Source organism: Typopeltis vanoorti, chromosome 15 (genome assembly GCF_054136105.1).
Source record: "Typopeltis vanoorti isolate ZY-2024b chromosome 15, IOZ_Tvanoo_1.0, whole genome shotgun sequence".
NCBI classification, from domain to species: domain Eukaryota; kingdom Metazoa; phylum Arthropoda; class Arachnida; order Uropygi; family Thelyphonidae; genus Typopeltis; species Typopeltis vanoorti.
Window position 1 is genome coordinate 107,682,247 of NC_143563.1, and position 26,190 is coordinate 107,708,436.

The 26,190-nt window shown below is 36.9% G+C and overlaps 1 protein-coding gene across 3 annotated transcripts in view; it reads right to left on the reverse strand.

Annotated features, from left to right (window-relative positions):
- Nucleotides 1-26,190, reverse strand: part of Stacl (SH3 and cysteine-rich domain-containing protein) — a 708,284-nt gene that overhangs the window by 433,088 nt on the left and 249,006 nt on the right. For all 3 annotated transcript variants that reach the window (XR_016549521.1, XM_090405477.1, XM_090405478.1), the window contains exon 9: nt 12,698-12,809. Coding sequence is in view for 2 of the 3 variants with exons in the window: in XM_090405477.1 (XP_090261603.1) it covers nt 12,698-12,809 (112 nt within the window). In the remaining variant the exon portion in view is untranslated. The remainder of the gene's footprint in view (nt 1-12,697; nt 12,810-26,190) is intronic.

Consider the following 26,190-nt stretch of genomic DNA (forward strand, 5'->3'; position numbering starts at 1 on the left):
ACTTAAATATAGACTTATGTAGATACTTTTAAGGATATGGGTTTACACATAATTACTGCATGTATTAGATAATTCTAACTTTGTATAAGAAATATTTTAAAATGAGATTTCTTTGTACTGAATTGAACATTAATCTGAAATCAGTATTTTCTAAGGGGTAGTGTATTGGCAATTAAGCCAAAAAAATAAATAAGAAGAAAGTGATGATATAAATTATTACCAGCTTCTTGTTGATTTTTACAATACTATCCCAGAACTATAATTATACAGTAATACCACAGAATTCTATACACCCATTGAGGATATACACTAGGGAAACGATTATAAAAGATGTCAAGTCATAACGAGTTGGCGGCATTGTTTTTCTCATCAACTCCTGCAAAGAACTTCTCACTCACTCCATGCTTCTAGTCTTTTGTTTATTTATATATATATATATATATATATATATATATATATATATAGTTTAATCCTTTATCCAAGTGTAAGCAAACAAAGTTTGCTCCTGAAGTATCTTCAGAACTGAGGTAACTCGTGGTAAAGGTGGACCAAGCTATCATAACCCCTTGTCTTAGTATCTCCCGTAATGCAAAGCACATCTCCTTGCGGACATGTAAAGGGTGTCCCAAAATTCATGCAAGATTTAAATTTAGCGCCATTTGCGCGGTAAAGTGTTGCCAACGAGAAAAAAAAAGACAGCGTGACAGATGACAGTTTGGGGTTATTAAAAATGGAGCGCTACATGAAAGAACAACGCATTTTCATTGTTGAGCAATATTTTAAAAATAATGAAGGTTTGGCAGGTACAGTTGGCAATTTTCGTACAAAATATGGTCGGAATAGTGATTTAACTTCAACTGTGAAAAGATTAATTAAAAAATTCAAGGAAACTGGATCAATTAGTGATCTTATACACTCTGGCCATCCTTCAAGTCGTTCAACAGAAAACATCGAAGCAGTTCGTGAGAGTGTTGCTGAGAGTCCAGGAACATCAATTCAGCACCGTGGTCTTGAATTGGGAATTTCGAGAAGCTCTCTACAGCGTATTCTCAAGAAAGATTTGAATCTTTATGCTTACAAAGTTCAATTGACTCAAGAACTGAAGCCTACTGACCACACACAGCGAAGAGAGTTCGTTGAATGGATTATGGAACAACAACAAGTGGATGCTTATTTGTTGAACAAAATCATCTTCAGAGATGAGGCTCATTTTCATCTTGATGGCTTCGTTAATCGACAAAATTGTCGCATTTGGGGTTCAGAAAATCCACGAGTGATTGTTGAGAAACAAATGTATCCACAACGTGTCACTGTTTGGTGCAGATTTTGGGCTGGAGGCATCATCGGTCCATTCTTCTTTGAAAATGCAGCTGGTAAGGCAATAACAGTTAATGGTGCTCACTATCGCGACATGATAATCCAGTTTTTTGTGCCTAAATTGCAAGATATGGATGTGGACGACATGTGGTTTCAACAAGACTGTGCCACATGCCATACAGAGCCCGAGAAACAATTCAATTACTGCATGAGTCATTTCCTGGTCATGTAATTTCCCATTTTGGTGATCAGAATTGACCGCCCAGATCAAGTGACTTAACGCCGTTGGACTTTTTTCTTTGGGGTTTTTTGAAGTCTAAGAGTTATGCCAACAAGCTCACGACCACCCACGCCTTGAAGGAGGAAATTGAGCACTGTATCAACGAAATTCAGCCACATTTATGCAAAACGGTCATGGAAAATTTCGACAAAAGAGTGCGTATGTGCCAGCAAAGCCATGGAGGCCAATTATCCGATATGCTATTCCATGCATAACCCTATACTGTATACTTTATGAATCAATAAGAAATTACAATTTTTAATTCAAAACCTGCGTTTTCTATCAAAATTACTTCTTGCGTGGTTATGGATGTGGACGACATATGTTGTCCACATCCATAACCTGTATAATGCTATGCATTAAGGTAAAGGCCACTACCCAGATCGGTTTCGATCTTTATTGAAGTCTGTTCAGTAGGAGCCAGACCAAGAGGTGGTGATACTAAGGTAGAAGCAATGGAGAAGTCATATTTCAGGTGCAAACTTTGTTTGCTTACATTGGATAAAGGATTAAACTAAATTTATTATAGTCTAACCAAGTGGGGGAAAAAACTTCCAATAATCTTTCTCTAAATCCAGAGTAATTTAATAGTAAGGTGAAACACCTTTTGGTAACTCGTATAGGTAAATATGACTCCTCCATTGCTTCCACTTTAGTATCACCACCTCTGGGTCTGGCTCCCACTGATGAGACCTCAATAAATGTCGAAACAAGTCTGGGTAGTGGCCCTTTTCTTAACGCATAGCATTATACATGTACGCAAGGAGATATTATTATTACGGGCAACTCCAGGGAGTCATTAGACTCATCGAGGGAGGCCCCAAATCATATTCATCACAACTATTTGACATTCATACAGTATCTATCATACCTCGCCTTAAACTCATTCACTGTCACAGCATCCACCACAGACTCAGGGAGCGCATTCCACTCATTCACTACTCTAAAAGTAAAGAACCCAGCTCTAACACCTTTACTAACCACACTTTTGCCCAGTTTCCATGGATGTCCCCTAGTCCTCCCACAACCAGCCCTGTTCTCAAAAATATCTTCTGAATTAATTTTATAGAAACCCTTCAGTAATTTGAATGTCTCAATCATATCTCCCCTCCTCCGCCTATCAACCAATTTTTGCAACCCACAAATCCTCAACCTGTTCTCATACGGTTCATTCCACAGACCTGCTATCATCTTGGTCACTCGCCTCTGGATCCTCTCACCTCCTCCCCATCAAGAAGAAACCTAGGTGACCAAATCTGAGCACAGTAGTCTAGATGGGGCCTTATCAAGGCTCGATACAGAGGAACAATAACCTGCTTGTCATCGTATTCTTCAGCAACCAAGTGATTTGATGAGCTGTTTTGGTCACTTTTGCAATGTGTCCCCTAAATTTCAATTCCTTATCTACCAACACTCCTAAATCTCGTGCCTCATCAATTTCCTGGAGCACGGTTCCACCAATGCAGTAAACTGCCGCCAATCTTTTCACCCCAAAATGCATAACCTCACATTTTGCCACATTAAACTGACATCCATTCTCCTTAGCCCAGACCTCCAATCTATCCAAATCATCCTGCAAAATTTTGACGTCATCTGCATTCACTATTGCCCTACCCAACTTCGCATCATCCGCAAACAAATTAACTGTTCCTCTCAGATCATTTCCTATATCGTTTATGAACAAATTAAACAGCAGTGGTCCAAGAACAGATTCCTTGTGGTACACCACTAGTCACAGGCCGTCTTGTGGACTCTACTCCCGAGTAAACCACTCTCTGACATCTCTCCGTCAACCACCCTCCTATCCATCTCACCAACCCTATGTCCATTCCCATATGCTGCAATTTACTGATTAGAATTCCATGTGGAATCCTGTCATGTCATGTGGAATCCATATGCTTGCATTATGGGAGATACTTAGACAAGGAGTGATGAGAGCTTGGTCCACCTTTACCACGAGTTGCCTCAGTCCTATTATGAGTTGGCTAAGGTTTTTTACTAGTTTTTTAATTCATTTTTATTTATTTTTACACAATCTGAAAACCGTTCTAGAGACTTTGTTTCCAAAAATCTTTTCCTAGTTAATAAATTTCATTTTTTTAAAATTTATGTTGTGTCGTGTCTTCTATTTCTATACTACTTATGAATTAGCGATCATTGCAGATGCTCAGTCATAGGCACAAACTTTGTTTGTGCCTATGACTTGATTTTTATTTAGTTTAATCCTTTATCACTTGGATAAATTTAGTTTAATCCTTTATCACTTGGATAAATTTAGTTTAATCCTTTATCACTTGGATAAATTTAGTTTAATCCTTTATTCACTTGGATAAAGGATTAAACTAAATTTATTCTAGTCTAACCAAGTGGGAAAAAAACTTCCAATATATATAAGACCTATTCCAGAAAAGAAGAAAAAAAAAAGGGCAATAAAGGTCAATCATCAAACTGAGTACTCATATCAGATTTTGCAAAAAAATATGAGAAAGAGTAAGAGCAAACTTCTTTACCTGGAGGCATACCTACAATGGGGATTCTACCACTTTCAGTCCAGCACACCATCACAACCCAACTTTGGATCCAATTCATGTCGAAGTTAGGAGAAACTGATGTAGTCATTCTTGCATTTCCTGGCCTCTCACTAAACTACCATCTTATTAAGTTTAGTCTACCTTTTGCAGTTAGCTCTTTGGCCATTCACTTTGTTCTGGTATATATATGGCTTTCTCTCCTTGAGACTGCACCATGAATGACAGAACCCCAGGATTCCAAACTATTACTCAAAATCATCTGAAACAGTATCTTACTGTACAATTGCTGATGAGTCAATCCTGTACGCCATTCTAAACAATCCCTGCCTTGGCAGTAAGAGTGCTAAAGCAAACTAATGAAAAAAAAAAAAAAAAAATTTCAGCATATCCCAACTGACTCGAAAAAAACTTTTTCTGTCTGCTTTCCAGTAGCAGACAGTGCAGTTTGCCATCTGCAAAAAAAAAAAAAAAAAAAAAAAAAGCAAATCCTAATTTCCAGGTGCCAAATGTAGACAACTTACCTCCTGCTTACACAACACAGTACTCTAGTCTTCTGTTGTCTAGGCAACATTACTGGGCAAAACTAACACTTCTAGCTTCCATACCTCTCAAATCTAGATACTATCATAACATAACCCCAAACCTGACTCTTCTCTTTGAACTCCTGCATAGATGACAACAGCAAATTACTGCCTACTATACCAAAACAAGTCACTCATGCCTTGTCTGGCCTTTCACCAAAAAAAAAAATAACAAGGGAGTTATTAGTGTAAAAACCAATGAGGATTTTTCTGATGTCCTTATTGCAAAAGATCTGATGTCAGTGAGCAGTTTGGGGGATTGCAGGAGGTGATCTCTTTATCTAACAAAAGTTGGAGAGAAAAACTGATGGCAAGAGGTTTTTTTTTTTTTTTTTTGTGATGTTGCCATCAGAAAGTGTGTTTAGGTGTAAGAGAAAGAGAGATGAAAACAAGGAAGGGCAGAAGTTATGCCCAACATCTTTAGTGAGGGACCAAAAGACAGAAGGCTTGATTACCAGTTAAGCAGGAGGCAAACTTATTGCATTTCATCCTTATAAATCTTTGGTTTGCTGATTTTTTTTTACTCATTTCAGGCAACAGTGCAAACTGAATGAGAATCTGAAGTTCAACATGAATTATTAAGCATATGCTGTATTATTATTGGACTGCAGAAGCACATTTTGTAGAGAACACTCGAGGCTTGGATAGAGGTTGGAATTTGCAATGGAATGAAGATGATTACTTTCTCTTGATTATTCGTTGCAAATGCTCATTTTAATGCTATAAGTCTTTGCATGCTAGTCTCATTTCTTTACCATTTTCTCTTTTCTCAGCCACCAGAGTTTTTACAACTTTGATCCTCTAGTTTGTTTAGTTATATAATTTTACTGCTCTCCTCCAAAATATGCTGTGATATCCTGGCAAACGACTTTGGCTTTGTCATATTCCATTTCTTAATCAGAATTTTAGTTAATGGAAAGTTAATTTACAAACATATTTCTTTTAATGAAAAATCTATAATTCTTCAGACTTGTCCATAATTTTTGTATATATATTTTTTTCCTTGTTTACCTTGGTACTGCTAATTTGGATACAGTTATGATAAAGAAATGATAATATAAGGAGCATTTTATAATAACATTGTATAGGGAAAATATTCTTCTTATTCCTTCCCTCCTCTTTTACCTTGCGGTGTCGAGGATTTTTCTACATTTAACAGCTACTGTATCGAGGATAAGGTGGTTAGCCCTGTGCCTCCCAGTGAGTCCTATGTCTGTAGATGCATGTGTTCACAGGCTGGTTTGCCTGTTCTGGGGGACGAAAAACCCAAGTTTCTGGATGAAAAAACCCTACCTCTGTATGAGACCAGTTAACTCATCTTTAAAGGTTCCTCACATCACTGACAAGAATTGAACTCAGGTCTTTATTATTATTATGTGACACCTCCAGGGAGTCCAAAGACTCATCGAGGGGAGGGCACCTACTCTACAATTCTGTCTCCACCAACTATGCCTAACCGCAACCACACCAATGCCATCTACTGCCTACCACCACTAGTATTTCCACAGACAATTACAAACATACATGCCCATGGTAGGATTCAAACCCACAGCCTTTTGGATGGGGAGTGGATGCACTAACCGCTCGGCCAACCAGGTGGCTCTTTCCGATCAAAAAGGTCTTTCTGACCAAAGGGTTTCTATACTGACTGAGCTACGGAGGCTAAAAATATTCAGTTTTAGAAATAACCGAACTTTTTTGTATATGATTTACAGCCTCAAAAAGGTTGTAATGTTTAGTACATTAGTACCATGAATGGAATAAGGTATGTATTTTGCTTGTTTGGTGTTATATTTATATAAAATAAATAAAATATGTTATATATTTTATATAATCTGGAAACCCTGCTCTAGAGATCAAAGGTAAAACTTTTTCAGGCCACTTCAGCCTCTAATAAGCAGGGATGTAGTCTTGCAATAAACTATCTTTCACCTAAAACATTCCCAAACATAAATGGCCAAGAGTGTGATTCAAACCTGTACCCTGTTTGCTGGAAAGCAGGTACACTGTACACAGTTGGCCAATCTGGTCAAATGTTTTTAGCATATGTACAGATAATTTTATCTTAATTTTGGAAGTAAAATAGTTCACGTGAAACTACTCAGACATTAAGAGCAATCCAATATCAACTTTCTGCAAGCCAGAAAGTAACACTATTGGTTTCAAATTACTTTGCTTATAAAAGTGGAATTATTTCTCATTTAGTTAAAAGAAAAATTATCAATTTCTGAACCAAAAATTGATTTAACAATGCAAATTGTTAGGCGGCGTTGGTGAATAAGTTACTCCAAACTTGTGCTCCCCAGTTTACCGTTATTGCAAGTGTTTCTTCACCGAACTTAACCATCAAACGAAAACCGTAACAGCGGGTGCTGAGCAGCAGAATACTCCAGTACAACCTGTAAGTACTTATAGTGTATTAAATCGGCTATCCTTCCAATTAAAAATCAGTCACGTGTAAGTGCTCACGATGCCTACCGTATGCAGCAAAGATGGCAGCATCAAAATCAAACGGCGAACAAGCGTCGCATGTCTCGCCAGCACAGTGCTGTTGATCGCCGCCGACAAACCTATTACATGCCGCAGCTGCAAAACTGGTGTCACAGGCAGAAAAATGGGCATATTCTGCGAGTTCTGTTGCCACTGGCTGCATGCTTCCTGCGCGAAAATAGACGAAGCTGCGCAAAAGCTACTTATCGAACTTAACCAGCTGTTCTTCTGTTCGCTGTGCCTCCCGTCGGTAAAACAACTTCTGAACATAGGTCAACGTGTTGAAAACCTCAAACAGCACATCAATGCTTTAAATGAAACTTTCACCTCCAAAATACGTGAAGTTGAAGCTAAGCTAGAACAAATTGAAATCCAGCGCAACGCTAGCTCTACTTCGCCAGCGAAAGAACTTCACGATCTAATCGCATCAACAGCAAACAACTTGATGGAGACTAAACACAAAAAACTATGCCATCCTTCTGCCCTTCCTGAAGGAAAACGGAAAATCATTACAAGAGGACATCAACAAACTAGCTGAAGAATGCAACATCAATCCTAAGAATATCGTCAGGTGCCATCGTTTCGGGCCTATAAATAAAAGGAAGGACGGAACGAACTTTCCGTGCCTAATAAAAGTGACTCGTGACATGCCGACAAGCACATCAAAAATAATAACAGCAATCAACAACAAGTTAAAAAGATACCTGTCCCCAATCACGCATACGTGCACAATCAGACTTATCATTTGCACAAAGAGAACAAAGATGCCAGCCTCGAAGACAACTCGAAGAAAAACGTACAAATAGTGACAACAGTTGGTCCATCAACTACAGACAAGATAAACTGGTGAAAAAACCAAGTGATGCCACTAGCAGCCACCATAGAGACCAGAATGCAGGCACCACATAGGAAATGTGCAAGACCCATGCAGTCCAAGATATGACTCACAACTATACATCCACATCACCAACATCCATGACCTAAACTCCAAACTAAATAGTGTCCACTACCACCTACAGTCTACCAAACCCCACCTACTCTTCCTGGCAGAAACTCAAATCTCGCCTCCCACCAGCAGCACTTATCTCAACCTTCCAAACTAGATACTCTTTAACAACTTTAGTTCTAAGGGTGGTGTCTGTGCATACATCCACTCTGACATACCTTGCCAGAGAGCATCCAACATAGAATCACCCAACTTTCACCTTCTTTGGTTGAAAATATCCCTTCCCCATTCAGTCCAATTCATCTGCTGTCTCTATCATTCCCCCAACACAACTACCCTGAGCTCTTTAATTTCCTCTCACTAAAATTCGACTTTCTCCAATCCCATAATAGATTTAGTTTAATCCTTTATCCCAGTGAGAGCAAACAAAGTTTGCGCCTGAAAATATCTTCAGGACTAAATATAGTGTTGTACTATCTTATCCAGTAAGTAGTTCAACACCAAGGCAACTCGTGGCAAAGGTGGAGCAAGCTACCAGGCACTTCTAACCCAGTATCTCCCATAATGCAAAACACATTTCCTATGTGGATATGTATACTGTTATGCATTAAAGGGATTGGCCATCTACCCAGACTAGTTTCGACCTTTATTGAGGTCTCTTCAGTGGGAGCCAGGCCCAGAGCTGGAGATACCAGGCAGAAGCAGTAGCAAGTCATCTGTGCCTATGGGAGTTGCCAAAAGGTTTATCACCTTTTTTAAAAATTACTCTGGATTTAGAGAAAGATGTTGAAAATTTATTTATCACTAGGTTAGACTATAATAGATTTAGTTTAATCCTTTATCCCAGTGAGAGCAAACAAAGTTTGCGCCTGAAAATATCTTCAGGACTAAATATAGTGTTGTACTATCTTATCCAGTAAGTAGTTCAACACCAAGGCAACTCGTGGCAAAGGTGGAGCAAGCTACCAGGCACTTCTAACCCAGTATCTCCCATAATGCAAAACACATTTCCTATGTGGATATGTATACTGTTATGCATTAAAGGGATTGGCCATCTACCCAGACTAGTTTCGACCTTTATTGAGGTCTCTTCAGTGGGAGCCAGGCCCAGAGCTGGAGATACCAGGCAGAAGCAGTAGCAAGTCATCTGTGCCTATACGAGTTGCCTTGGTGTTGAACTACTTACTGGATAAGATAGTACAACACTATATTTAGTCCTGAAGATATTTTCAGGCGCAAACTTTGTTTGCTCTCACTGGGATAAAGGATTAAACTAAATCTATTATAGTCTAACCTAGTGATAAATAAATTTTCAACATCTTTCTCTAAATCCAGAGTAATTTTTAAAAAAGGTGATAAACCTTTTGGCAACTCCCATAGGCACAGATGACTTGCTACTGCTTCTGCCTGGTATCTCCAGCTCTGGGCCTGGCTCCCACTGAAGAGACCTCAATAAAGGTCGAAACTAGTCTGGGTAGATGGCCAATCCCTTTAATGCATAACAGTATACATATCCACATAGGAAATGTGTTTTGCATTATGGGAGATACTGGGTTAGAAGTGCCTGGTAGCTTGCTCCACCTTTGCCACGAGTTGCCTTGGTGTTGAACTACTTACTGGATAAGATAGTACAACACTATATTTAGTCCTGAAGATATTTTCAGGCGCAAACTTTGTTTGCTCTCACTGGGATAAAGGATTAAACTAAATCTATTATAGTCTAACCTAGTGATAAATAAATTTTCAACATCTTTCTCCAATCCCACTTTCCCAACAGCAAAATCATCCTCATAGGAGATTTAAACGTCCACAACACTAGCTGGCTTTGCTCCTCCAGTTATACAGATCTTGCAGGCAGAGAGAGACGCTGAAACATTTGCCATCACTAACGACCTTACACAACTTGTCCAGATGCCACCCAGAATACCAGATAACCCAAATCACTCCCCAAACACCCTAGATCTCTTCCTCACCAATGACCCCTCCAAATACACAGTGAAAGTAGTGAGCCCCCTGGGCAATTCTGACCACAACCTAGTGCTCATCTCCTCCCCCATGCAAGAGTAGTTTGGCACTATAACAGTGCCAAGTAAGTGAGAAAACCTCTGCAACTTCTATGCCGCATTCCCATGGTTGGACTAATGCTTCTGGCCTTGCAACCCAAACATATGCACCAAGCTTATTACCAAAGTAATCCTCACCACCATGAATACATACATTCCACACAGCACTCTGAACTGCTATTCAGTAACGAAACTCTGGTTCTCCAAAAGATGTGCCAAGGCTGTAGAGATGAAACAACAGACATACCACAACTCGCTGAAATCAAAAACCTCATCCTCCTTCAAAGCTTAGACCGAAGCCCGTAATAGATGCAAAAAAACAACCAACGCTTCCAAAACAGAGTTTGAAAAAGCAAAAAGCAGGAAACTAGCAACCAAGCCTTTTGGTCTCTCGCCAAAGCAATTGGCCATAACTTCTGTCCAACACTATTCCCACCCCTATCATGCCCAGATGGCTCTACTGCATCATCAACCATAGAAAAAAAACAATCTTCTGGCTTCATACTTTGCTTCAAATGCATGCATAACTGACGATGGTAAATGTCCCCCAACCATTCCAGACACCCAACATACAATGCTCCCTATATCCTTTTGCCAGGATGAGATCAGAAAAATACTGTCCAAATTAGACACAAAAAAGTTGTTGTTGAAACCCTTCAAACATCAATTTGTTGATGTTTGAAGGGTTTCTGAACTTGAGTGTAGCACGTTGAGGGTCTTGATAATTATGAGGATCAAAGACTCATAAAAAAGGACTGATTCAGTACCACAGCACTCCAACACATGGAGATCTATTCAGCAAGCAACAACTATGCTGTGAAGTGGAACACCAGTGCTGCCTCATAAGCATGAGAATGGGAAGTGATCCCCAGTGCAAGCTGCCAGACAAAAATTATGTTAATTTTCTTAGACAAGATGATACGTATTGTAGATCTTTGACATAATTTACATATTTGTAAAAAATATTGATTTTTTTTACATGATTCTTTGAAATTCTTCAATGAATAAGCACTTGTTATGTTTGTTTTGATGTCTATCTATCTAAATGTAAGCAAGTTACTCCTGGCTAAACAATTTCATTCAAATTTCGAGTGCTTCAGAAAAATTTGCCAAGTCATCTATTATTTTGTTGTAATTTAATCATTTCTGAGGAGAAAGTGATGAAATGTTTTGAAATCATCAGGCCAGATGGAAATTAATAAAATATTTCAACCTTGGTTTCAATTATGACTATCATACAGTTAAATTGAACAAAAAATGTCAACAGTATATATGCCAAAAATAACTTCAGATCCTCTTTGTATAACAATAAATACTGCCCAATACAAAAATGCTATTATGTACCTAAGTTCATGTTATAATGCATTGATATAAGGAAGAGACAATGCTTTATGTGATTATTGTTAATACTGTAAAAAGATCATGGGAAACATACTTTTTACCCATCTATGGTACTTACATACTACAGGGCACCTAAACACCCTCTCATGGATGGGATCAACATATATATATATATATATATATATATATATAAAACTACTTAATTTTTGGTGCTAGTATAGCACTAAAAATGAATTCCACTTTCCAATTCTAGGATGGTTCACCTGGCAATTATGAATTTTGCAATATTTATGGATAAGGAATGTCTAAGGGTCTGAATAGTATTTAACATATTAGAAAGTAATCTTTTTTTTTTTCCCCATTGTATAAAGCTAACATATCCTCAGGTCTTTCTGACTTACTTAGAATGAAATATTCATATAGGGAAATCATCCACATTTTTATCAGGCCAGATGGAAATTAATAAAGTATTTCAACCTTGGTTTCAATTATGACTATTATACAGCTAATTGAACAAAACGATGTCAACAGTATATATGCCAAAAATAACTTCAGATCCTATTTGTATAACAATAAATACTGCCAATACAAAAATGCTATTATGCATTTTTGTTTCTTCAAGATCTGCCATCAGTAAAAAAATTGCATGATTGAGAAGACTAAGATCTGTTACTCCCTGCTCCTTTTTTTTTTGAGGTGAGAGAGGAACAAGTAGACCTTTGTCTCCTTCTGAAACCTGAAGTATCAGTTCCTGACTAAATAAGTAGTGACTTGATCAGTCATGAAGCTTTGCAATGTAGGGAGGTGGGGGGGGGTAAGAAATCAGAACTTATAAGTGACTAAACAAAGTATATCTCTAGCAAAGGATGTCCAGTGAAATCTTATTAGTGGGATAGGGAAAATACTATATTTTATATAGACCTGGTGAGTGCAACTATGACAATTCTATATATATTTTTTTATTATTTTATTTTATCAGGGCTTGTGTGCTGTTAAATAACTGAAGAGAATTCTTTAGTCTCTTATTGATAAACATGAAAATATTTATTATTAGACATTTTGCAATAAACTATAAATATATCAATTTATATATACAATATTAAATTTATATAGGATACAATAAATAGTAAACAGTATATTTTTATTACCTGGGCCTTGACTGCTGCTAAATGGATATGTGCCACCTGAAGATCAAATCGCTTAAGACTAATATCTTCCTGAAGTTCATTGGCTTTATTATACAAAAAAGATTCTAAACTCCTATAATAATAAATTAAAAAAAAAAAATTAATACAGTACCTAGTGCACAAAAAATGTACTTTACTAATTAATAAAATATATTAACAACAATTAAAATGCGTGTTTTTAAACAAGACAAGCTAAGTTTTGGATAAAATTTTCACTTATGTCAAATGGAGACAAAGCAGCTGGACAGTAGTGTAATGAATGATTATAAAGTGAACAAGAAGTCAGAGGAAGAAAGAGCAAAACAGCCGAACAGATGAGAATGAGGTAATAGAGAGAAATGAAAATATGAAAGGAGAAATGAAAGATAGACAGGAAATAAAGGTAGAGAAATAGAGCACAAGGAAAGTGGATGCCTGAAAGCAGAAGTGAATGTGTCCAGGAGAATGGTTAACATAAGAAGGAATGGACTCAAATGCGAGATGTAAGATGAGTATGGGTAAATATGGGATAATGAATAATAAAAATGAGCAGGCAGGGGCATGTGTGAAGTCAAGCTGAGAGGTAATATGGGTAAGATCATTTATACAGCTAAAAATGAAATGCTATACTATTTATGAATTTATAAAGAGTATCGGAAATAAAGGAGACAAAACTGTTGCAGCACTGACTGAGTTCATTTATCCAAATGATTTTTAAAATACCTGAAATGTGGTTGGATGAGAATAATATTCTGAGAGGAATAGAAATGGAAGGGTGCAATTTTTTTAGGATGATAAAAAGAGTAAGATGGTGCAAGGTAGGAAAAGAATGCTGCTGGTGATAGCAAGAGGATTATGACCATAAAAGATGGAGATACATGGGAGAAATAGTGGCAGTGGTTTTGAAACAGTGCAGTATGATGTGGAGTTTGACAACATCATATATTTAGTTCATGTTGCTATAGACTGGAGAATGTACAAAGTGAAGATCTATGAGTTACCAAACTAGCTTAGTGAAGAAGAGAAAGGCACTATGGGCGATTTTAATTATAATGGAAGGAAGAGGGAATACAAAAAAAGAGTTTCTCAAGGGATAATGACCTTAGGCAATATACAACAGAGTATCAGAATTGAATCTTAGATCTGACACCAACTGTGACCTGGTTGATTAAGTGGTTAGCAAGTATGCATCATTTATGTTGTTTGTAGAAAGAAGGATGTTATTTGATATGGTGACTCTATAATAAAAACATGCTATTAATGAGCAAGTTATAACTTTGATTTTTTCTATAGCAAAAAATTAAGAATATAAAGGAAGCAATTCAAAAACAGAAAAGAAAAGTAAACAAGATCGTAATTGTAGTAGGTACTAATGACTTAACTATCAATAAGTTCAGTATGGAAGAGGGCATGAAAGGTTTGTTGGAAAAGGGGAGAGTGAACATTAAGAAAGTGAAAATAGTATTTTTATTATTATGGGCAACTCCGAGGAGTCCTTAGACTCATCGAGGGAGACCCTAAACATCATATCAAGAACAACTATTTGGCATTCGCACAGTATCTATCACACTCTGCTTTGAATTCATTTACAGTCATGCATCCACAACAAACTCTAGAAGCTTATTCCACTCATACATCACTCTCCAAGTAAAAAACATAGTTCTAACACCCTTGCTAACTACACTTGCTCAGTTTCCATGAATGGCTCCTAGTTCTCTCATCACCAGCTGTTCTGAAAAATGTCCTCTGAATTAATCTTGTAAAAACCCTTCAGTAATTTGAATGTTTCAATCATATCACCCCTTTTCCACCTATCAACCAATTTCTGTAACCAGATGTTCAACCTGTTCTCGTAAGGTTTATTCCATAGACCAGCTATCATCTTGGTCACTCGCCTCTGGATCCTCTCTACCTCCTCGCCATCAGGAAAAAAACCCAGGGGCCCAACCCAGACCTGGGCACAGTAGTCAAGATTGGTTTTATCAAGGCTCGATAAAGAGGAACAATAACTTGCTTATCTCTGCTCGTCAAAGTATTCTTCAGTAACCAAAACCGTGCTGTCCTCCATTCAGTATCTATCCATTCCTGTATTTTGCTCTTGACTAATATCTCCAAAACCTTGACAACGATTCCTGATATGCTGATTGAATTACCATTCAATCAGCATATCAGGAATCCAACAGCAGTCTTGGAATCTACTTTATGCAATGGAACTATTTTCCGCTCTTTCCACCCACTCGGAACTAACCCAGAGCTGAGACTTAAATTAAACAATATGGTCAAGGGAACTGACAACTGCTTTGCTGCTTCACATAAGAGTCGAGCTGGTATACCATCCAATCCCACAGATGTATTTACATTAAGATTTTGTAATATACTATTCACCTCCATTTCATTCACTTCAATTCCTGTATCAGCCATTCGTTCTCTCATTATCACACCCTGGATGAGATGATATACTTTTGCAAAGTGTTCGCTTTGTAATTCTACTATTTCAGCAGATTCAGTTACCTCCCTCATTGGCATTCCTTAGAATCATTTTGCCATATGCATTTTTTCTTTTACTTGTAGCATATCGAAAGAACTGTTTGGGATTCTCTTTAGCCTGCGTTGCTAACTTCCTTTCATAATCTGCTTTTGCTTTTCTTACCACACTAGTTACCCTTCTGGCCTGTGTCTTGTAATGTTCAAGTGCCTGCAGGTCACCTTTCTCCTTAAATTTCATCCACAATTGTTTCTTTTTTTTGCAGCTCAAGCTTAATGGTGTTATTCATCCATTTGACTTCCACTTGATTTACTCTCCAGACTCTAGGTATGCAGTCAGCCATTACCTCCCTCAAATGCTCCTTAACCACTTCCCTTGCACTTCACATCAACATCCAGCCTTTGCACTTCATATCAACATCCAAGACCTTGCAATTTAACATGCCATGGCACTGATCCAAGCAATCTCCTAAGCTTGTCATACTTACCAGCCCGGTAATTCCACATGTACCCTGTCTTAATTAAAAATTCCACACATTTAGCCACTTCCCAGGTCAAGATCTTATGATCACTCTCACCAATTGGTGGCAATATGGTCATATTCATAATGGTCAATTTCTCAGATGCAATTACTAGGTCAAGCACTCCCAAACCCCTAGTATATTCCATTACATGCTATATCAGATAGTTATCCCTTAGTAACTGCATAAAATTCATTTCTTTCCTCCCATTTGTCCTCTCCTCCCTCCAATCAATGTTACCATAGTTGAAATCCCCCATAATAATTACCTGTCCTCCATTGAGTCTATCTGCCAATGCATAATGTCTCCATCATCTATTCCTGGTCTATAGCAGCACCCAACTGTAAATTTTTTTCTGCTGACCCCAATTCTCACACCAGATAGCCTCAAATATGCTATTTTCACTATCCTGAAATTGAACTGCAAACAATGAGAACAGAAGTTCATCAGCTATCATCAATAACACTCCTCCCCCCATTCTTTTCTCTCTGTTTTTCCTGAACACATCCTCTCCTAAATATATCATCTTCTTTGTAACTTTTTATATTTGGTCATATTAACACTAAGTATGAGATATTTTCCTTTTGGATTTATTAGTAGACCATAGTTATTCATAAATATACAGTTGTCAACAAGTTTAGCCAGCTAATTCTGTCTGGCTTCTTCAGGACAAGAAAATAGGTACACTAACGTTTACTGGTAAACAAGAAGAATGGAGTAACAACAGTTAAATTAATTAACACTTAAATGACACATAACATCAAGAGCATGGAATGTGGGGTCTTAGTCATTATTTGTTGATCGCTTTTTAGTTTTCTGTGAAATTAAATTCTGCTAAGCTTAGTGAATTTATTAAGCTTTTCCAAATGTCTTTCAGTATCATGCTTGATTTCTGTTTAGATTATCTCTTGTCCAGAGTACAACTGCAGCTTCTTTAAAGTTTCTACAACTGAAATCTTCAATGTAAGGCATGGAGCTGTTATCCCAATCGATGGAGTGGTTCGAAATCGAGGAATGATGGGCTAATCCTGAGGTTTCTGTTGTTGATGATATCCCCTATATGTTCTTCTTTTCTGATTTCTACGCTTCTTGATTTTGGTCTATATAATTCAGTCCTTAGGAACATGGGATGTTATATACACCTGCGTACTTGTAGAAGGTAATACTGTCTTTAGGAGTTCTTAATATGTGTTGTGTAGTTTGAACAGGTTTGAAGGCAATCCTGATGTTCAAAGACCTCATGAGTTTTGCTATTTTTGTTGAAACTGAGCCGGCATAAGGTATGACAATGTCAACTGCGTGACCGGAGGTTGTTTCTGTGGGTTGTTTCTATGGAGAATCTTTTGGATAACCATTGAAAGAATTCATCAAGCAGATCTTTTTCTTCTGAGATATTTTTTTCCTCTATTTTTAAGATATGTATAATGCTAAGTTTTCGTGCATGATGGCAAGAAGATTTGAAGTGCAGATAATGTCCAGTGTCTGTAGGTTTGCTGTAGATTGTGAGCTTGATTTGTCCATTCTCTCTCTCTCTCTCTCTTTTTTTTTTTTTTTTTTTTTTTTTTTTTTTTATTAGTGTGTCCAGAAAAGGTAATTGATTGTTATTTTCCAGCTCTAATGTGAACTTGGTTTTTTGGTGGAAAGAGATTATTTTTTTAAGGAACTCATGTAAGGCATTTTCTGTATCTTTCCAAATAATGAAGACATCGTCTACGTATCTCCACAAGACTAATGGCTTCAGATTTATTTTGGAGAGGATGTCAGCTTCTAGTTTTTCCATGAACAGATCTGCACAAGGAAGTGACAAGAGACTGTCCATGGCTAAGCCATCAAGTGGTCCATATATTATATTATTTACTTTAAAATAGTTTGATTTGAGACAATGGCAGAAAAGCTGAGCAATGTCATGTGGATAGAGATTTTCTATGATCTTGATAATATTTTCAATTGGTACGTTTGTGAATAATGACACTGCGTCTAGGCTTGCAAGTATGTCTGTATTTGCGATGTTAATACCTTTTAATTTTTCAATGTAATGCTTAGAATTGTTTATAAAAGAGTCCGATTTCTTTAAATTATCTTTCAAAAGACTGGCTAGGTATTTGGCTAGTAGATATGTTGGAGAATTTCTACCGTCGACGATCGGGCAGAGTGGAACTCCAACTTTGTGAACTTTTGGTGCACCATATAAGCGTGGCAGTAATGGGTGTAGAGATTTTAGATTTCGCTGTAATTCCGAAGGCCATGTAGTCATGTTATGTATTAGGAGATTAGTCTCTTTTTGGTTTCTCATGGTTGGATCTACATCTAATACGTGATAGGTAGACGTTGAAACTAAATCACAGATCTTCATTATATAATCTTTAGTATTCATAATAACTGTTGAGTTGCCTTTGTCTGCTTTTGGGATGATAATATCTGTTCTTTCTTAGGTTTGAGAGGGCTCTTCTTTCAGGAGTTAAATTACATTTCGGTGGTTTTGATAGTGATCTTATATCATTTTAGTCTTATATCATTTGCTACTGTTTCTGAGAATGAAGAAAGTCCTTTTTCAAATGATGCAAATGAAATCTATTTTTGGGATGTGATTTGGAGATATGGCGAAGTTGAAACTTTTTTTTTTTTAATATATCTGATTCCTGTTTAGAAAGAGTGGTCCAAAAGGTTGAAAATAACTTTATCATCCGGGAGACATGGTCTAGAGTTGCATTTTCTTTGATAAAGTCTATCAAATTTTTTAATTTGCGATTCTTTACTGGATCGAAAAACTTTGTTGTAACTATTTTGCAGATATATTAAAAAAAGGTTTCAACTTCGACATAGCTTCAAATCACATCCCAAAAATAGATTTCATAAGCAACATTGAAAAAGGACTTTCTTCATTCTCAGAAACAGTAACAAATGATATAAGATTAAAAAGCACCATCATCCTTTCTACCTCAAAACCACCAAAATGTAATATTACCTCCTCTGAAAGAAGAGCCCTGTCAAACCTAAGAAAGAACAAAGATATTATCATCCGAAAAGCAGACAAAGGCAACTCAACAGTTATTATGAATACTAAAGATTACATAACGAAGATCTGTGATTTAGTTTCAGACATGTCTACCTATCACATATTAGATGTAGATCCAACCATGAAAAACCAAAAAGAGACTAATCTCTTTTGCTAATGATATTGGATTACTTGAATCGAGTTAGAGTTTAAACCTATGATTGCATTACTACTACCAACAGTATTTTGTAAAAATAATCATAATTAAAATTCTGAATATTTTTACGTATTGTTTATGTTAGTATGTTTATTAGTTTTGTTTTCATAACAAGCATTTTCGGCACTTGCGATGTGCCCATTATGGAAATTGTTTTGTTAAAAGTGATATGTAAAGCAGTTGAAAATTTATGTACTTACCGGATTTTAATAGTTGTGTTACTTTAAACAAATTTAGTATGGTTTGAAATATTAAGTTTTGTGTTTTATGAAGACATTCTCTCTTGTCGCTAACGGAGACAGCATGTCAGCCATTTATACCTAACTTTCTCGCTTGCCACTTTCGAGGAGTGCACATGCTCGCCGAGAAGTTTGATGTGTGATTGACAGCTGACAAGAAAGCGTTCGGTATCTGAGTAACGGCTGTAAACAAGATAGCGTTCGGAAGGAATTTAGAACACAGGCCGGCTTATATTTAGGCTCGGAGGAACTTAAGTTTTTTTATGTGACAGTCAGAAGAAAATTAATAGTATATTCCGAAAAAGGAATCGTAGAATTATTAAGTTTAAAGTGGAATAAGTATTGATAAATAAAAGGGAAATATTGCTATAGGCATTTTAAAAGGAATATTGGAAGAAACGCTATTTGAAAGATTTATAGTAGGTTCCGAAAAGGGAATCGTAGAACTGTAAATTTCTTTTAAGTCGAAGAGTTAAGACTGTCATTAAGCATTATGAATAAAATAAGAAATTGCTATTCATGTTCTAAAGGAATGTTCGAGAAAACTCTGATTAGGAAGTTTCATCTGTCTTAAGGACGCCGGATTTAACTATTATTTCTACTGGAAAGGAGACAGAATTGGGTCAGGAAAAATTAAATGTGTGCTACATGAGTGAAGAAAAAGGAGCCTGTGAAAATGAAGAATAAAGTCATATATCTTCGGAAAAGGGCCTTGACAAAGAAAGAAACTGGCTATGAACATTTTGTCATTGTGAAAACAAAGTGTTTAGTCTAGTCTTAAGTGTAAGTTTATTTTTAAAAGGCCTTGGATCCAATCAATTTGTAGTTAGTTATGTAATATTTGTTTGAAGTGTATATATATTGTTTTTGTTATATTAAATGTGTTTATTTTGTATTTTGGTCTTGAGTCAGTGATTATTTGGATTCTGAAAGAGTTAAGGTCATTGCACCAATTGGAGTGAACCCTTGTGCATATAATAATATATAGGTACACTCGGTAATAAATTAAAAATAATTGTTAGAAACACAGATCATCTCTATGGTAGGATTAAATATTAAGATAATATCTATGAATATCTCCTCAATATAAAAATCCACCAATTATTAACAGTTTCATGTGGCAGTGAGTTTGAAGCCATCTGGTGTGAGGGAGATTCTAACATGATCAATTACATAGCGGGGTATTGTTACAGACCTGGTGAATCAGTTGCTAGTGATGAAGAAATGCATCACCAAATTGAAAAGATGAGAGTGAAAAGAGTAATCATAATGGGAGACTGTAATTATCCAAATATTAATTGGGTAGCAGTAGAATCGCATGAGAAGAATGAAAATGAATTTATTGAGCTTTTGCAGTACAACTTCCTCAAGCAGCATGTGACAGAAAGAACTCGAGGTCAAAGAGTGTTAGATTTGATTATAGTGCCAGAGAGCATTTCAGTTAAAGATGTAGCTATTCTGCCTCAAGTTGGTGACAGTGATCATGCAGTACTCACTTGGGAAGTGACTAAGGTTCATGAACATTCCATTTAGAAAGGGTTATGTGCTGAACTACAAAGCAGGAAATTATGACTAATTGAGGAGTACTGCCCCCCCAATGGTGTCTCCACCTTGTCATGGTGGTGGGGCTTGCGTGTCCCAATAACCACAAGAGCAATGCTGGCGGTAGTTATTCTAGCAGTAGAGCCTCCCAAGCCAGACTGGTCAAAGGTGAGGATCCAGACCAAGAAAGACACTTTGGTCCTCCAGGTTGGGGGTTAAGCATGAGGCTGACAACCTCATCTTGTAAAAATCTTACTTGTTAGGAACCAAGCACCAAATAAGCTCAATATTGGACTATACAAAATGAAATTTGATCTGTCGCTTGGAATGTGGAAGGTCAGAAGCTTATATAGAGCAGGTGCACTGCAAACTTTAAGTGATGAACTCAAAAAATATAAAATGGATATAATGGCAATTCAGGAAACTAGATGGATTGATAGTGGTGAACATAAATTAGGAGATTCTTTGTTATTAAATGGTGGAAATGTCACAGGAAGACATGAACTAGGAACAGGATTTCTGATACAAAGAAGGCTATGGGAGTCACTCATAAGTTTTGAGGCCATCAACAAAACTCAGTAAAATAAGACTGCTAACAACAAAAAGAAAAGTTCAAAATATCCTTGATTAATGCACATGCACCCATAGAGGAAACTGATCAGGATACCAAGAATGAATTCTATGATACTCTGAAAGGAATGATTGATGAAATACCAAATAATGACATTATTATACTTTTAGACTTTAATGCAAAAATAGGAAGAGAAGAGATCTATAGACAAACAATCGGAAATAACAGCCTACATGAAATCTCAAACGATAATGGGATAAGGTTAATAAATTTAGCAATATCCAGGAATCTGATAATAAGTAGCACAACATTTATGAGAAAAGACATCCATAAGCAAACATGGATATCACCCGATGGATTAACCCACAACCAAATTGATCATATTTTAATAGAAAAAAGATTTGGAAGCAGTATTTAAAGTGTTAGAAGCTATAGAGGTGCTGATTGTGATTCAGATCATTATTTGGTAGGATAAGTAATGAAAGTAAAACTTAACAAAAACTATTTCAATAAAAATAAAAAAACATCTTACACTCAATATTGATAATCTGAAAAACAATAACATAAGATCAAACTATTCTAGTGAAATAAAAGCAGAGCTTAATAATATTGAAGAAACTGAAAATATCGATACTCTATGGAATGAAATTAAGTGTTGTATAAACAGATTATCTGAAAAAGTTTTAAGATTCCAAAATACTTCATACTATAATAAATGGTTTAATAACATATGCAAAGAAGCAATACAAATGAAAAAAGAAGCTAAGCTTAAATAGTTTCAGAACCAACAGGACAACAATAACTATCAAAACTACAGATCTGCTAGCAGAGAATCAAACAAAAGTATTAGGCAAGAAAAAAGACGATATCTAAAAGAATTACTGTATTTGCCAGGGTATAAGATGCACTTTTTTTCTTTGAAAATAGGTCTGAAAAACAGGGCGAGTCTTATATGGCGATACTCAGTTTTTATTACTTTCTAGAAATTTTCTCTGTTCTGAGTTATGCAATTTCATTCTTGCTTCCTTGCGGTGTGTGAGAGCATTCCACTTATGGATAGATAAAATTTGGTCTAGGCGCCCTGCGGATTGTTGAAGAAGCCTGCCCTGCCAGTATGGAATTAGTTTCATTCTCACAGAACAGATGATGTTAAAAATAAACTCAAAGAATTGAAAACTCAGTTGGCTGTAATTTCAGGAGGTCTAACTCATCAGCTGCAAACTTTAGATATCTGTATTAATAAACAATTTAAGGGATTTATGAAGGAGAGGTGGAACAGCTGGATGTGGTCTTCAGATTTTGAGGTTACGCCATCAGGAAGAAGCCTAGCATTTCGCAAGTTTGTAAGTAGGTCAAAGCTTCATAGAATGCTGTGAAAACTGAGACAATGGTTAAATCATTTAAGAAGTGTGGCATTAGTAATGCACTGGATGGTACAGAGGACAATTTGTTGTATGAGAACTCAGATTCTGATTTAGAAGAGGTTTCAATTATCTATTTATTTAGCTCTGGAGATGAATTTCTAGGTTTTGATGAAGAAGATTAAAAGGTGGGTACTCTTTCCTAGTTAGATTAGGTATTTGTTGAAAGTAGACCTGCTTATTACTTTATATTTGAAATACTGTAAATTCATTATAACATTCAGTGATAAAGTTTTATTCCTAAAAATGTGTACAAAAAAGGGGGTGCATCTTATAGGCCGGTGCGTCTTATACGCCGGCAAATACGGTAATTGATAAAACTGATAAAGAGAATACATATAAAAATGCAGGGAACTTTTTTTCAAGGTATAAATAAACTAAAGACAGGCAATCAGTCAAGAACTGCAATAATTATTGTTAATAAAGGACAGATTATTGCAAATGACAAACAGATGGCTAAAAGGTGGAGGAATATTTCAAACAACTGCTAAACTGCCAAAATCCCAAAGCAACATTCCTAGCCAGAATTTATTCTACTTGAGAACCAAAAGTCAAAGAGCCATCATTTAGTGAAGTAGAAACAAGCATTAAAACTCTTAAAAATAAAAGTACAGGATTTGATAAAGTCACATCTGAACAAATTAAATATGGAGAAAAAGAATTAACTAACAAACTGTTCACTCTAATTAAACTCATATGGAAAAATGAAAAACTGAGAGAAGACTGGAAAGAATCAATAATAATCCTCATCCACAATAAAAGGAAATGTGAAAATTATAGGGGCATCTCACTTTTTTTTTATTATTGGTACCCCAAGACCTCTTGGAGTCAAAGACTCATCTGGGAGGTCCTTTTATCACACATACACATCTCATCATACCATGTCTTAAACGCATTCAAACTCCATGCAGACACCACACTCTCAGGTAAGGCATTCCAACCATTCACAACTCTGCATGAAAAAAACATGCCTCTCACTCCCCTACTCACATCCTCTTTATACAGTTTCCAGGGATGACCTCTGGTTCTCTCCTGGAACTTCTCCACCATTGATCCTATAACAACCCCTTACCAATTTGTAGGTCTCTATCATATCTCTCCTCTTCCTCCTGTCCACCAGACTTTGCAAATTACATCTTCACAATCTTTCCTCATAATCGACATTCCAGAGGTCAGAAACTACCTTAGTCGCCTTTGGACCCTTTCCAACATCTCTTCATCCTTCTGAAAATCCAGTGACAAAATCTGGGCACAATAGACCATGTGTGGCCTAATCAAAGCCTTATACAACGGAACAAGAATCTCCCTACTTCTACACGTCAGTGTCCTCTGCATCATTCCCAGAAGCCTTTGTGTTGACTTCACAATTTTGGCGATGTGTCCCCTAAATTTTAGATCTTTATCCACTATCACCCCCAGATCTCTTATTTCCTCTACCTCCAACAATATATTCTCACCAAGTATAAATTCTGCATCCCGTCTTTCTTTTCCAAATTTTAAAACCTTACATTTTGCAACATTGAACTCTCATTCCCATTTCCGTGCCCAATCACTCAATTTATTCAAGTCTTCTTGTAAGGTCACAACATCTTCACTACTCGTGAATAAAACGGGATTTACCATCTCCCTTTAACTTATCTTCACTACTCTTTGTGGTTTGTCCCAACTTTGCATCATCTGCATACAAGTGAATATCTCCATCCAAATCTTTGCCAATATCATTAATATACAAATTAAACAGTAATGGCCCTAAAACAGACCCCTTAGGCACTCCACCAGTGACTTTCCATTTTCTGGATATCACGCCCCCATACACAACTTGTTGATACCTATCAGATAGCCAGTCTCCAATCCAATGCACTAATCTAATATCCAACCCCATCTACTCTAGTTTGACTGTCAATTTATCATGAGGTACTCTATCAAAAGCCTTTGCGAAATCCAAGTATATTACTGTGTATCCTTCTCCTCTGTTCAAGGAAGCAGTCACTTTATTGTAAAAAGTAAGTATGTTACTAAAACATGACCTCCCTTTAACAAATCCATGCTGTCCATCAAAAATAATGCCACTGTTGTCAATTCAACTCTGTATCCTAGTTCTCACAAGCTTCTCCAACAACTTAACCATAACACCTGACACACAGATAGGCCTATAGTTTGATGCTTGAGTTCGATCACCTCCTTTATGAAGTGGCACAATCTTGCACTCCTTAGGAACTCGACCAAGTGGAAGACCCGTATTAAAAAAATATGTTAAGGCAGGTGTCAACTCCCTGGCACATTCCTTCAGAATACGCGGTGATATATTATCAAGTCCCACAGCCTTATTTACATCTAGTTTACTCAACTCCCCAAACACCTCTTGCTCACAGTCAGTCTCTCCTCTCCATCATCAACTGTTCTCAATCTCTTCATGAAGTCACATTCACAAGATTGAAAGATCCTTATGAACTGCTCATTAAGTATCTCCACCACACATTCTGCAACAGCTGTCTTTATACCATTTTCTCCAATCAATGTCATCCCTCCATAATCATTCCTTCCCTTGCTGGCTACACATCAAAAGAACTCCCTAGGATTCTTTTTGGCTTCATTAGCTAACTGCTGTTCATACCTCTCTTTAGCTACTCTCACCAACCAAGTCACCCTCCTTGCCTGGTCTTTGTAGACCTCATGAAATTGGTTACTTCCACTTCTCTTATGCTGCCTCCACAATGCCCTTTTTCTCTGTATCGCATGCTTAATCTCTTTATTCATCCATCTCACACCTACTTTATTTAACCTTCTCACCCTTGGAATACATTTAGAAATTGCATCTACTAGATAGTTTTTGAAAATCCCCCAAGCTGCATTGATCTCTTTTCCAGCTAACTCCTCACTCCACGCTACACCTGCAAGCTGTCTCCTGAGCTCTTCATAATCACCCCCCCCCTTGTAGTTCCACATATACCCTTTTCTCACAGGGGTCCTTGCACTGCTGGCAACCACTCAGGTAATCACCTCATGGTCACTCTCACCAATTAGTGGATGATTTGACACCTCATTTATAATTACATCCTCTGATGAGATGACCAAATCCAAGACCCTTAATCCATGTGCCAAATCATCCACCAATTGGTGAGCGTGACCATGAGGTGATTACCTGAGTGGTTGCCAGCACTCAGGTAATCACCTTTACTTCCAGTTGCAATCTCATCATTCCAGTCTATATTGCCATAATTAAAATCGCCCGTAATGATCACCCTTTTCTTATTTGCTTGGCTAATTTGACTATACATTTCACTATCACCACCATCCACATTACCTGGTCTATAACAACATCCCACCAAGTATTTGATTCCATTCACCTCTATTGCACACCACACTGCCTCAAAACCACTGGCACTATTTCCGTCTTGCATCTCTACTTTGTATGGACATAACTCTTTCTCTATCATCAATAGCACTCCCCTCCCTTTTTACCTCTTCTATCCTCACGAAACACA